General features: G+C 39.7%; 1 protein-coding gene across 2 annotated transcripts in view; it reads left to right on the top strand.

Annotated features, from left to right (window-relative positions):
- Positions 1-307: 307 nt before the first annotated feature.
- STAC (SH3 and cysteine rich domain) overlaps positions 308-14,579 on the top strand; it is a gene marked incomplete at both ends in the record, with an annotated part of 71,688 nt that continues 57,416 nt past the window's right edge. For both annotated transcript variants that reach the window (XM_084280205.1, XM_084280204.1), the window contains one exon: positions 308-424. In XM_084280205.1, coding sequence (XP_084136331.1) covers positions 308-424 — 117 coding nt within the window. The remainder of the gene's footprint in view (positions 425-14,579) is intronic.

The raw sequence follows: 14,579 nt of genomic DNA, 5'->3' as shown, positions 1-14,579 counted from the left end.
GCAAGCACACAACTGACCGACGGAGCCACCGATAACTTGCTCCCCTCGCAGCAGAACCGCCGAGGGGAGGGAGGAAGGAGGCAGAGGAGAGAGAGAGGGGGCGGAGGAGGAGAAGGGAAAAAAGGAAATCCAGAGAATTCTAGTCTTGCAAATGTAGTGAAACTGAGCGGTCGGAGTTCATTTGTTCTCGAGGAGCAGAGAAGAAAAAGGACGTTAAATGAAAAAAAGCGAGAAAGGTCTGTAGCTGCTTTGCCTTTTTTTTTTTTTCCTTTTTTTTCCCTGATAGTAGCAGTGTTTTAGAGGTACAATGATTCCTCCGAGCAGCACGACTGAAGTCAGCGTGGATAGTGTGGAGAAAGAGAATGAAGTGGAAAGCACGGAGCAGCCCCCCTCTCCAGCATCAACTACCAGCCAGGAATCAAAGGTACTCAGAGAATGAGATTTTTCAATTCTATTATTGTTATTACTATTTAATTCTTTGCTCTAAAAACAGATGTGTTGCTTTGATTTTGTTATTTGGAGCCCGGATCAGTGGTAGAGTGTGATGAGCCACCTCTGATTGCGGTGCCTGCTCTGACACTCCTACTTCTGAATTCTCCCTGTCACCTGGGTGGCTCGGGAGCCTGAGCTGGGAAGAGACTTGCCTTCTGACATGTTTGGGTCTGGGGGTTTTTTGCTTGTGTTTTTTCCTCCTTGTTACAGGGCCTGGGGTAGTGGTGGGGTTCAGGGAGGGAATACCAATAGGTATTGTTAGTTATTTTCACACCTAGGATCAGCTCATTTTGAGGGTTTTGTTCACGGTGGAAAGGATCAATTTTTCTCACAGGTTCAGAGAAGAGAAATTTGGGGGCTTGGGGTGTTTCACCTGCTTTACCTTCTCTGGCTGACCCACCAGTGAACTTTCATTGTTTAAAGAGCCAGCACTTGAACCAGGATATAAGTGATAGTTTTTGGTACAATAGTCCTTATATACGTCACTCAGAAAAGGATTTTTTTCCCACAACTTTGTATTTATTTATTATTTTTTAAGATGTGGCTCAATTTACCTTACTGAAAACCAACTTCCAGCTCAGATGATGTACCCTCTGAATTGTAATTGACTTGCATATGAAAAGTTTTCCATCCTGACAGTGTTACTTGGAAGATGGAGAGGTAAAGGGAGAAAAGTAGTAAGCTTACATAATGAAAGTTCTTTGCCCCCTTACCGGGATAATGTGTTTTTCCTGATCCTCTATTACTTACTTAACAATTGATATCATCATAGCACCTGACAGATCTTCCTATGAACTTCACAGTGCTGCTATGCGTTGTGTAAACATGTAAAAATTGGGGGCGGTCCTTGACACTAGGAGCTTATAGCTGGGCAGAGCCTTAGGAGGTATCTTGTGAGCAGAACACTACTTGCCTGGGAGGGTTTGGGAGGTTTCATGGCAGTGGATGCCTGGGTCTATGGTAGGAAGGCTGCTACATTATTGCACAGTTAAAGCTTGGTTTCTGGAGACTGAGTCAAAATTATCTGTCTGTGTGGGTAGAGTTCTGACGTGGGCTTTGGGAATTTTTAAATTTTTTTTTTATTAGATGCTGTACTCCAAGGAGGAGAGCTAAGGTATTCCCTATGTAAAACAGCCTCTTTTTAAAGGAGAAGAGTTCTCCCGGCAGCAATAGCACACACTATTTGCTGTACACATTCAGCACTACTGGGACACTGCTGCAATCTTCCTGGTCAATGGGAAATGAAAAGTGAACGGGTTATTGGCTTAACCCCAGGCTGATCCAGTTAATCAGTACATAAATCCACTCCCCTGGTGACCACTTCTCTGGAACTACTGAATTGTTATTTGGCCGGTGGGAAGCTCAGATGTCCCAGAAGTAACTGGAGCCTTCACTGCCCTGCCAGCACTAGCTCCTCATGCATGCTGAGCTGTGCACAGCACGTGGTGGATCATGTGCTCCCAGCCATGGTCCTCAGTGCCGAGCAAGTGGTTATGGAGCTTGAGTTGCTGCTCACATGCTCAGGCACTTCATTACAATGGTGCTTAAGGACTTTCCCACTGAGTCTTGCAGCGCTGTGCCCAAGATGAAGTGACTGGTGTGAATCCTAAGCTGAGAGAAAGTGAAGTTCGGTGTGTAGGGTTTCTTCCTGTTGTTTGTGCATCCATGAGCTTGCAAGGATGACAATAAGAATTAGCACATCTGGACAGAGAACAAATAGGCTACAAGCCAGTTTATAATCAAACGTTATCATCATAAATTTTTCCAGTTCTGCGAGCATTTCAAGTGATGCACTGGAGTAGACAAAAGCTATGACTGTCCAGTTGATGCCATTACGTGCATAGAGATATTTTTAGTAAATCTGTAATCTGCCTGTTTACATTTTAGAGTTGCAAATACATTCAGAAGGCTTGATGTATTGTCATTTCATTAGATAGAGTCAAAAGAGCCTTCTGATCACTGGGGTAATGAGAGAAGCTTTCTTTTTTTGGGTCTTAGTAAATAGCAAGATGGGAAAAAATCGCAGTGATTTCATAAAGATGTTCTTTGTGCTTGTTTATTGTTTCTTTTCCAAGAGATTCAGTGTATTTCAGAAGCTAAAGACTTTGACAAAGGTGTAAGTCAGTGTGTGCCAAGGGCCTGTGTGCATGCTTTTATCCCATGGTGTCCAATGCTGAGGGAGCTATCCCGTCTTTCACAGAGGGCTCCACTTTTTTCAGGTAGTCTTTGTTGCGTAGGTTAACAAGTTCATATCTGCTGCAGTTACCGCAGAACAATTTGTGCAGTATCTAATTACTCCACAATGACTTGTTTCTGTGGCAAAACACTATTATGACTCCAAATATAGGAACAGAAACAACATGGATAATTGCAACCTTCAAAATGCATTTGAAAACATTTCAGCAGAAAAAGAAACCCCAACATTTTTGAAAAATTGATGTAGAAATAACGTAGCAAGCTTGCTTCTAGTCCTGTGTAATCATAGACAACTATGGCACATAGCCCCTTGTAGTACCTAAGTCCAGAAAAAGAGTTTTACTCAGCACACTCTAGACTGTACTCAGAAGGTGACGCGGAGGAGCGCGAGTTTCAGAGGCAGAACTTCAGGCTGCTACCAAGTAGTTGAAATTTGGAAGAATGACTCTAGTGTTAAGTCAAAAGTCCCTGTTAACAGCAAAGCAGTTCACTCTTCAATAAAGCGCTAAAGCTTCCCACTACTTTTCCCTATGGATTGTGTGCATATTTACAGGCAGACACACTTTGATGCTGAAAGACTAGACTCTCATACACGCCCACCTCATCATGAGCACCTTAATGCTTGGACTTCTGTGCGACTGCTCAGAATGAGGAAATTCAAATATACCACTTTTCCCGGGCCCTACACACAAAACCATTTACATGTAGTAAGTACACATTTGTCTTTTGGCACAGTATATATATTGCTGTATAAAGTGACTGTGTCTTTTGGATTGTGTGTCCTCAAGAACTTTACACGTAGTATCTCCAGTAACTTGTAACTTCAAATAGATGTCCAAATCGTAGCAAACATGCTGTAACTGAGCCATTCAGTAGCAGCATATATACTGCTGTTGTGTTAAAACCCCTACAGCTTTAATGGTTAATAATGTTGCAAAATTAATAATTAATTTATTAAATCAGCTTAATAGCTCTTGAAAACATTTACTTCACACCTAAGTATGACTTGAGTGGATACTTAAAGTTTACTAGGAGGATAACTTTATGAGGGTACCATACAAATACACGTAATTACTGATTTTATTACATTCATATGTTTGCAGTTATGGTTCCCACCTGTTTGGGTCCTTCACATCTGTCTTCCAAGAAGGCAAATTACCAGTTTGCCAAAGACACTTGTAGATTTACAACTCGGAGACAGAGGAAGTTATTAGCTAATGAATCCTAAGGGAAAATTTCCTGCTGGTGGTAGCGATTAAAGACACACTGCGCACTTACACAATCACTAAGTTAGCAATATAAGCAGAAATCTAGTGGCAGCAATCAGAGATCATGTTTCTGATGCCTCTTATGTAAAGTTACCTTGGAAATTAGTAAAGAAACCTAAGTTTTGAAGGCATATGAGTCTAAGGAAAAGATTCCTATGCCAGACAGTATTTCTTTGTGTTTTGCGTAGTTGGCACATAACTCTGTTAGCTTTATCCTTCTTATGTTTAACTGACATTTCTATATGAAGAGGAAAGAGCCCATCTGCTGTTTTCTTTAGGTGTGAGTCAAGTCATTATTACTGTATTGTGAATAATGGCTGGAAGTGCTCATAGACAACAGAATAGATCTCAGGAAATTCCCTTACAATTCTTAAGTTTTAGGGGGTCCTGAGCATCTGTGTTTGAGCTAGTTCCAGCAGGGTAGGTCAGCACTGCTGAAGGTCTGTCAGGTGCTCTCTTACACCCTAGAAGGTGAATCAAGCCCTGCCCCTGCCATTGCAAGCAGTCCATCATGTAAACGCTACTTATTTGTAGGTATCAGTGGATAGTTGTGAAGACCAAATCTTCTCTTTCACAGCTTCACCTATTTCTATGAAGTCCAGCTATAATTGGGATCTTTGGTGTGATAATTTAAAAATTTTCCTCTGAACCACAAATTCATTGCCCCAACATTGTATTTGACAGAATAAACTAATCTGTCTCAATCTGACACGTTCATACACCAGCCATTCAGTGACCAGTGTTCAGAGAAATGCAGGCCATTATCTTCAAATTTAGGTGTGGCAGTTCAGGAGATGCAGCACAACTGTTCAAATGGTGAAGTGATGTGTAGTACACAAAATGAAAGTTGATGAAAAATAGCAAGCCCAGAAAAGGACTACAGCGTTGAAGCTTGAGATGTATATCGCTATATCAGCCAGCAAGGTTGAATTTACCTTCCCATGTCCTGCTGATCCAATAGAGTAATATTCCTTACATGAGGTTTCAAAACCAGGTGTTGCTATTAGATGCTGAACTAAACACAAACAGCTTGAAACTCTTTGGATTTTAATAGGATTGCATGGGATTTAAATCATGTAGGATTTGTGCTATGCTGTTAAGCAGAGATCTTCGCCACTTAAAGAGTTAATACTTTATGAGGCTCCATAGTTGCTAACTCATCAATTAATATTTTAAAAGGGCAGGGAGTGTGGTGTACAGTTAGTGTTTCACCCTCCACACCACTTATAAATAACCAGTATGTACGCTACTGCTGTAGTCTTCAAAGGAATACCAAACAGCTTAAAAAAATCCTGTGAAAGAGAAAGGAAAGGTTTCTCCTTAATCTCACCTCCATGCCTCTGTGTAAAACGGTGAGTATCTATCACAAATCTAAGACTAAGTGAAATAAATGAGCTTAAGTATTTTTCTGTGTTTTGATGAAGTGTTAGAACAAATTATGTACAGGAAGATTTCGTTAAGAGCAGGAAAGCAATGCTCTACCCCATCAATAATTTCTTGAGCAGACTTGTTCTTGTATTTACATTTATTTTGACTTTTCTCCCTTTTTACTCTTTTTCTGATTAAAACACTCTGGTATTGTTTTCGCTTTGATATATGTGTCAGATCAGTTTCTAGGCACATTGAGGTATCTAAGGCAAAATAGAAATTTGATCAGTTCATTCCCTTCTATCCATACTTTAGACGTTGTGAAATAATGAAAATGTCTCTTACCTATCAAAAACTGAAGATGACTTGACTGAAATCTGGTGTGGCAAAAAAAAAGTGGATTTCCTAAAAAGTGCAAATTTTCACTGAAACAAAACAAGTTATTTTGAAAGCTGGAAGAGAGTCTAGTCCTGCTATCTCAGTCTGTTATGCTGTATTCTTTTTCATAAACTAATCCTGTTGAATTCAGGTTTTACCACTACTTTGAAAAGGCTCTCCCAACACCTGGATGCTATAAATGGCTAAGGGATGCCCTCTGCCCCTTGTCACCTTTTAATTCCCATCTAAGTTTATTTCTGGCCACCTTGTGTGGCATTGTAATTCTGATAAGGTTTCTTTAGCTTAAACATCTCTTGTATTCTTGGTGCAGGTTTCCATCATGTAACAATAGATTTTTGTATTTCTTTCCAGGATTTTATTTTTTATTATAAGCAAGCTAGACTGACATAAGAAACTGTCCATTTAATTTAAATCTAGTAGCAGATCCATGCACCTGTTTCAGTTTTGAATAATCTTTCTTGAAAAAGGGTGAGTGAATTTATGCATGGTATTCCACATCAGATCTTGTACAGTGTCACTAATGCTTCACTAACTTTCCCAGAAACTATGATTCTGAAGTTTGTGTCTGCTAATGACACCCTTGGGCAACCAGAGGTCACCATTCCATTCCTCTGTAATTTCCAGGAGATCTAAGATACATTTGTTTGTTCTCTATGAGTGGTTTAGGTGAGATCTCAGATGCCCAAACTTGCATTTCCACAGCTGAACTTCATCACATTTCCTTGACTTCATCCTTCAAGCCCCAGGCATCCCTGTTTTTGACAGTGCTTCCAAACTCATGCCAGAGGTAAATGGCCTTATGACATACCTAAGCTTTGCATCAAATTCAGTAATAAAAATAGAGAGTAAGATTGACTTTAAGACTAGGCCAGTGCTGTTCTTTGAAGAAGTCCACAAATCACTATCCTTCAGCCTAGTACTTCTTTCAACAGTAACTATCTCACATTGAACTTTCCTTAAAACTTCACTACTTCCCTTCTTTCTAATCTCGGCTAATAGATTCCCTTTTGGTAGCATACTCAATACTTTTAATGAAATTCAAATAGAATCTCTCTTCAACGTAAAATGTTTCCTTTGTCTAGAAAATTATCCAAAATCTTATCCAAAAAACTGGTCTAGGAGGAGGTTGCCAAAGTAAAGTTTTGAAATGAAGATCAGCTGGTTTCTTTTTCTCCCTTTCACCTCAGCAGACACATTGAACTGCTTTTTTAACGTCATACCATCCATTTCTGCAACCCCTTTTCTATTACTCCTGTTATTTTTGCCCCAGGATCATTGTTCTGGGAAGAAAGCAAGATGAAGTGTTTGTTGAAGTTCTGATCCAGCCTTTTATTCCATCCTTACTGTACCACAGCCAGTTTCTTCTGCCCACAACCTCACACACACACAGAGTCTTAGTCAGTCCACTTGTATTTCCTTAAATACATTTTGCAAGGACTCACTCAGCTTTTCTTGACAATCAACATAAGCAGACCTAAGAAGCTCTGCTTGAAAGCTCCTGTTTTATTTGCATGCTATTTTTTTTTCTCTCTTTCTTTCTGTTGTTCCCCTCCCCACCATTCTTTGTGGACTCTTTGCTTATTCCTAGTTTCCTTTCTGAGATAAGTATTTTCATGCAGTTTGCCAGAAGCACACATTCACCCATCTTTATTTATATTTGTTTCATATTCCAAGTAGCATGAACAGATTTGCTTTGAAGAAATCCTATGTCTTGCGCATCCAAGCATATCCAAGTATCTGACCATTTCTGATCAGTCATCTTTATCAATGAAGCATGTCTCTAGCCTGATACCTTGAGGCTAGCAAAGGTCAAGGCTGTTCCACAACCTGTTGGTTATCTGGATTCATTAGTACTTAATGCTTGCTGAGAGCCATCACTTATTAGTAGATGCAGCAACCTGCTTACAGAACTGCACTGCTTTCCAGACCTTCGTACCTTCAGACAGACACTAGTTTGGGTCATTCTGTGTCAGACTCCAAAGCATGATGTGGTCTAGAATATATCCTTAGGGAGCTGAGAGTGCCGAAGGCTTGGAATTTATTCAAGGGGAATGTAGCACATCAAAGGCTATCCTCATGATATCTAAAACATGGCTTAAAGGTTCATTTTTCCCTTACACTTTATTTAATTTAAGTGGAAGTAAATCATAACCACCTGATAGAAAACTCTAATTCCTTGGATGACAAGCATTCCTCCTATTGCCTATATGAGTCATTGCTGTATATTGTTGATAGGTAGAAGACTGTATATTTGATAAATTTGTGCTCGTGTTTGTCAGAGGACTAATCTTTCAGGTGTGGGCATGTGTTGAATATTGTTAACACAGTATCCAGTCCTGTACAGCTTCCCTTAACATAGGCAAATGGTTATTCAACCTTAAATGAGCACTGCCTTTTCCAGGCAGGTCAATGTCTATATTCTAGCTGAAGCATAAGCAAACTTTTCGTGTTCATTAGCAAAAAGGACCAGCTGTGAAAATGAGAAAAATCTATGTGTGAGTGACTGAAATAACTTGACCTTGTTTTCCTTTGACATATGCCTCTGCTCAAGGAAACTTCCTTGGTTCAGTAGACCAACTGACACCATGTATGCTTCTTGTCAGAGAATTCAACTCAGGAACCATGCAAAACATATTTTTAATGGATGTCTGAAAAGCAGACTACTTATGTCTCTGGCATCAGTCATTAAATATGACAAATGGCTTGCACATCATATTTATTTTTTAAAAATTGAGTCTCATGTCTGTAGTCTCACATGAATGTGCCATGCACTCAAAGAACCTTTCACGTTAACGGGTCCCTGTTTCTTAGATGACCTGTTTATAACTAATGAGAGTAGTTTGCTAAGCAGCATCAAATGGAAGAGTTACAGTTTAGAGGCTGCAGTGGTGAAACTTAAAAATACCATAGCATGAATAATTGTGAGAGGTGTTTCCTAGCCGCAGGAGGCTGCAAGTTCAATACTGAATTGCAGACAGAGCCCTTTAAGCGAGTAACAGTAACAACTTGAATGCTTTTCTTTTCTGTAGACATAATATACTCCGTTTTTGAGTGCCATTTAAAAGCTTTATTAAAATGCCACACATGCTCTGCTTTATTAATAAATATCACTTTAGCAGTCTAGTGTTCTAAACAGAAAAGCAAAATGCTGCTGACCTATAGTAACTTATGATTAGGTTTAATTCAGAAAGGAGCAAAATACTATAAACTGGTGTTCACAAAGCTATTAAAATCAGCATTTAGAATGTTATGTCTTTTGCTTAGCTTATTGATCAGAGTAAGACAAAGAAATGTACGCTACAGAAGCATGGTTCAGGTGAGAGAGCAAAATCAACCTGACAGGTTGTTATAGCAAATACTGTCAAATGCGATCTTAGAGACAGACTTGTATCTCCATTTCCCAAATATTTGACTTCATTTGGCTTCAACAAAAATTGCTCATGTACAGTGAAGGGAGGCATCAGTTTTTGTTGGTCAAGAGTCAGATTTCTGGCATGATGCTTACAAGTCACCTCCTCAAATATCACGTATATAGGGGTACTATTTGTTATTGATTTGCCCACTTTTTCCCTACCAGTTTAAGAGCTGTGGTAGTGATTCTTAAAACCAAAATGCCTTAGGATTGAACTGAGGCACTGAAAACCTTGACAGAGCTTTACTTGCCTTTGTGCATACACAGGGTGCGAAATGGCCCTGGACTGTCCATCTTTGTCCTCACGAGGAAACAAAATACACCAGGCAAGATTTAACATGGTAAACTTGACAGAGTGCTACTGACCTTCTGTGCAGTTAAATTGAGGATCCAGTTGTTGAGATGTTCAAGTCCATTTTAAAATGCATCGCATGTTATCAGTATCAATCAGCTCAAGGATCCTGCATATACAGTTCTTGGTGTACCTTTTAGTGTACTTATTTATGTCATTTATAACTGCGTGTAGCTCATTTCTCACTTTCACACATCCTCTTTTAATTCAAATGATCTAATTAAGAAATTATTTACAAATAAGCATAAGGTGGCTTGGAATGGTCAGACAGGCATTTGTGGTATTGAACATCCCAGTGAAACGTGTGCTTATGAAGTGAATTTTGTTTTTCAAAGTCAAAACCTCAGGTTTTGAGGAAATTTTCAGTTTTCTTGATTGTGTAAACTTCTGTCAGGAAGCTTTTCCTGGTTGTAGGTGAAATTTCCAGTCAAGAGAGGAGAATAATGCATCCTAGCATAAATCATACAGCCTCAACTGTAATTAGTGGCCAACTTTAGGCAGTCAAGTTAGTAGTTCAGTCTCCCAATGTTATAAATGGAACACAGACTGAAATTATTTTATCAAAGGTGACTTAGAGAAAAAGCGTGCTTTATACGCTCTAAATTAGCCTCTCTGAGGGGAAATCTTTTTAAATTGACCATAGTAGGCAGCTACAGCTGAGTTAAAAGCTTGAATTTAAGTAGGGTGAAATCCACTGTGAATCTGTCAGAGCAAGGTCTTGAACCTTGCCTACAAAAACTGGTCAGTTCTCTGATCTCTTGGCAGGTTAGTCTGTCTGACTTCCCCCTCTTCTGCCCACAGCGCTCTCAAAGGCATTTTGAAAGGCTGCAGTTGTGGGGTTTTTTTTATGTCAACATGGAACAAAATCATTCAAACTTTGAAAATCTTTTGCTAAGCGGAACTGCTGTTTTCCAGCCAGGCCTATAATGGAAAGTTATGCACCTATGACAAAAAGAGAGAAAAATGTGAGCCTATCCAGGCTTCAAAATGTGAAGTGCTGCTATTACACTGTAGACACAAGATGAATCATGCACCAGTTTCATGAAGTATGTGCACACAGGAGCCTTTGGCAGGTTCACAGCAGTTAGATCTATCTGCTGTAGTTAGTCGCGATGACAAATGGACTTCATCCTCCTGGCTGTTAAAGAAGCAGACGAACAGTTAACTTCTTTTGCTAGCTCACACACTCACTGCCTTTCAATATTGTTCTCTTTCTTTCGTCTCTGTTCCTATTCTCCCCCAAATGCTTTAATCCAGCACTGGGCGCTCTGATAGAATGAGACAATGCAAGGTCTGTCTTCACAGGAAAAAAAGTCCAGGTTTCCAAGCTTAGCCAAGTTGAAAGACTCCTGTTAGGAAAATAGATGCTGGTTCTTCTGTTGGGGGGAGGGAGCTTTTATAAACACTGTGTGGATGCTGGCACTCATGCCATAAGTACACTTGGAAAAAAGCAAGCCCTACAGTTTGCACTTTTGCCTAGGCCCAAGCCATGTTTACTGTATTTACAAAGACATGCCTGAAGCTGCATTTTAGTTTCCTTACATTGTCTGGTGTTACATGGGCTGTTCCTTGCACGTAGATGCCCATTTATCTCTTGATATAACCTCACATTTTCTTTACATGCAGGAAACTATCCATGAATTTAAAGCCTAAGGCCATGAGGTAATAGAAAACGTTCCTTATACAAAAGAAAAGATGTCTTCCTCTTAGTCTCTCCTGTCTTAGTCTCTTTCTTTCTGAGTAGGTGGTTGAAGACCAGCACAACTCAGGAGAACCCTTTCCAACTGCACTGCCAGTGGTAAGCTTTTTTCTTCTGCCTCCCCAGCAGCCTAGGTTCCCACAGACTTCCCTGGGATGCAGTTCTGCACTTCAATAGCACTGGCTTTTTTAGCAGTTCTTGCCCGCTATCCAAGATAAATGCTTTGGAGGAATGATTCCTTAGAGATTATCAAAGCTAAAATGAATCCCAGCAGCTGTAATAGACCTACTTGAATCCTGCTAGAATGTAGATGAATTAAAACCATTTTACAAAGGTTCGAAAAATGACAGCCAGGTCCTAAAACAAAAACCTTAACAGTGTGATTTGCCTCTAAGGAAAAACTCTGCTATGATTAGATGCTGGCTGTAAGAAGTAGTCTCTCAGTCTGGTCAAGAAAAGTCAAATCTTTTTTCAAACAAGATGGGAAAGCTAACCTATTTTTTAATGTCACTACAGGAAACACACTGCAGTAAGTACAATATTCTTGAAGTAGCAATAGAAGTAATGTCATTTGTTCTTTATTACCAGCTGCTGAATTCCAGGAAAAAAAAAAATCTCCTTTCCATAAATTATCTTCCCTCCAGTACAGCTGTAGCCACTACTGAATGTTACAAAAAAGGAAGAAGACAGGAGATAATGGATATATATCTCAGAAGTTAGTACTGTGTTTGGTCTTCAGCTCAGCAATGGTCAGTCGCTCTGATATCTCTGTGAAAGGTCACACTCCTTTTAAGTCAGTACTATGCTGCTGATACGAAGAATTGTACCTCCTCTGACAGTAGAATAGACAAAACAAAGAGAAGCACTTCATGGAAGTTCCCCCTCTTACAGAGGATTCATATTCTTTAAAACTCTCTCTGTCCTAACTTGACTTTCCATTCCTCTTCCTTCTCCTACTCCTGGGATCTTCTGCCTGCCTGAATCCCTCATGCAGCCCAGTGCAGTACACCCTTCCCCATGAAGGCACTGATACTGTTTGTCAGACAAGGCTTCACAGTTTTACTGGTTCAGAGTCCTTTCCAATTGAATAAGTAACTCTTGTTAAATCTTTTGGTATTTGATATCAATACCAACACCTCTTTTCTCTTTGAACACCACAAATAGGAAGTTTGGATGTTCTTCATTCTTTAGCTGAGCACAATCTTATGATGGTGTTACAAGGTTGGGTTTGCTTTGGGTTTTTTGTTGATTAGATGTTTGTGTGTAGGCTTTCATTAGCAACAATTTAACAGACTTAAAAAATAATCTCTTTTAACATTCAGGAAAAAAAGGTAGATCTTCAGAAAGGGTTACAGTGTGAAGTTCTCTACTTTTCCATTTGTGGTATTCTGTATGTAACTATCTTTTTACATGAAGATAGCCAGATCAGTATAAAAACATATTTTTGCACTTCAGACAGTCATTTTAATCTTGAAACTTTGATAGAGGTAATTTGAGGAGGAAAGTTGTGCAGCTGCTGAGGATAAAAATAAAATGTTTTTGTTTTGCAGGGTTGATCTTGAAACAATAGCTGGCTGAAGATGTTCAGCAGCTTGGAGGTTTAGGAAAATTAAAGAAATTGATTAGCCTGAGGCAAAAGAAGTCAGAGATGTATGATAAATCTCATACATAACAAGGCTTGCCAATTAACATCTGTAAATATGTGTATTTACATTGTCGGTTTCTTGAAGCAGTGTTTAGGCTTTCAAACATCTCCGTGAATTGCTGAGTAACTGTGTCATATGTATGGCAATGTCATCATCAAGTTAAATAGATTCTTCATGTTGAGAGTCGGCATATTCCTTTTTTTAGGACACTGAATGCATTTTTTGCTGGGCATGACTAATGCGCAATAACAAGAATACAAAAGGCAGACTGAGATGGAAACTTTCTGTACTAGTAACAGGTTCCTTGGAAACTGGTACTAGAGGCACAATTTTCCCCAAACTTATTTGGAAGTGCTTTTTGAAAATTAGAAAACAACAAGAGTAGATGTGTTGAAAGGGATAAATGCTGTACTGAGAAGAGCTTTAAAAAAAAAAAAGTGCTGTATCTGGACTGGATCTGGAAACAGCCATGGTGGACTGTAACGGTGCAAAATGATGTTATTGAGGCAGGACAAACATTTAATTGGCACAGCATTTGTTATGTATCTGGTAGGTGCTGTATGACTTCAGAACTGTAAGGAAAGTCAGTAGGTATCCAGGTGAAACACGGAGAAGTCCAGAGGAATTAACTGCCTTTGCTCAACTTGTGCTTTCAGCTCTTCCCCCAGATCCAGGACTTCAAGTCAGAGTGGTGCCAGGGCCACAGCATGTCTCTGCACCAGGACCGTATGGGTCCTGTTGGACTTGTGGTGTCAGAAGAGGCAGTGCCAAGGTGGCCACACACCCTGCCCTCCAGAGTGGCTGGCAATGGTATTCAGAGGATGGGACAGTGTCAGTCTTTGGGAGGGGTAAAAAGTTCCTACCCCATTAGTCATGCCCTACCCCATCTTCCACTGACAATAGTTTGAAATAGAAAGATGGAAGCAAATATTAAAATTTGGATCTGAATCTGTTCGTGAACAGGGAGCGAATAAGAAAGTGCAGAAACCTGTGGAATCAAATCAACCAAAACATCTACGTTTGGGGGCTTCTTTTTAAGCCAATAGGCCTTATAGCACCCAAATTCTGACTCTTTCTTTGATCAGAAAATGAGGTAACATCATCTCAGAGTTAAAGCTATACAGGAAGTTTGCATAGAGTTAATTCACACCAAGTATGAATTTGAAACAAGTGTCTAGAAAAAACAGCAAGAAGCATAGGTGTGACCCTGGAGCTATCTGTATTTAGTTGTGAAGGAGCAGAGATTGACAGAGGTGTTTTAAAAAAAAGAGGAGGGAATTGAGAAGGGTTGAATAAATAATCAGCCAGGTAACGGGATGCCAAACATGGCCAGTGTTTTTTCATGCTGCATGCAGGAAGCCTTTATTTTTAATGCACAGTGTAAAACAGTAAAAAAACCCAACACTTCATTTCAAAACAAAAAACCTCACAACCCAGCCAAACCCCAAGCCTTTACTCAGGAAATATGATCGTTGAAGTCAGCGGGAGTTAGCAGTAAGCAAAGACCTTAGGATTTGGCCCAGTGACAATAACTTTGTTGTAGAGCTGAGCACTTACATGTTTTCATTGTGAAGCAATTTTAACAGCTTAAGTTTTGAACCCCAGAAGTAGGAGTGGAAACACTGACAGAACATTATCTATAATGACTCCCCGTAGATCTCAGTCTTCCTTTTTGTTTTAAAACAGTACAAATGTGATTATACGGTATGTGGAATCTGGTGCTGATGTTAATTTGCCCTGGGTTAGT

The sequence above is a fragment of the Gallinula chloropus genome (genome assembly GCF_964237585.1).
Source record: "Gallinula chloropus genome assembly, chromosome: 2".
In the NCBI taxonomy this organism is placed as follows: domain Eukaryota; kingdom Metazoa; phylum Chordata; class Aves; order Gruiformes; family Rallidae; genus Gallinula; species Gallinula chloropus.
This window is presented reverse-complemented; position numbering and strand designations above follow the sequence as displayed.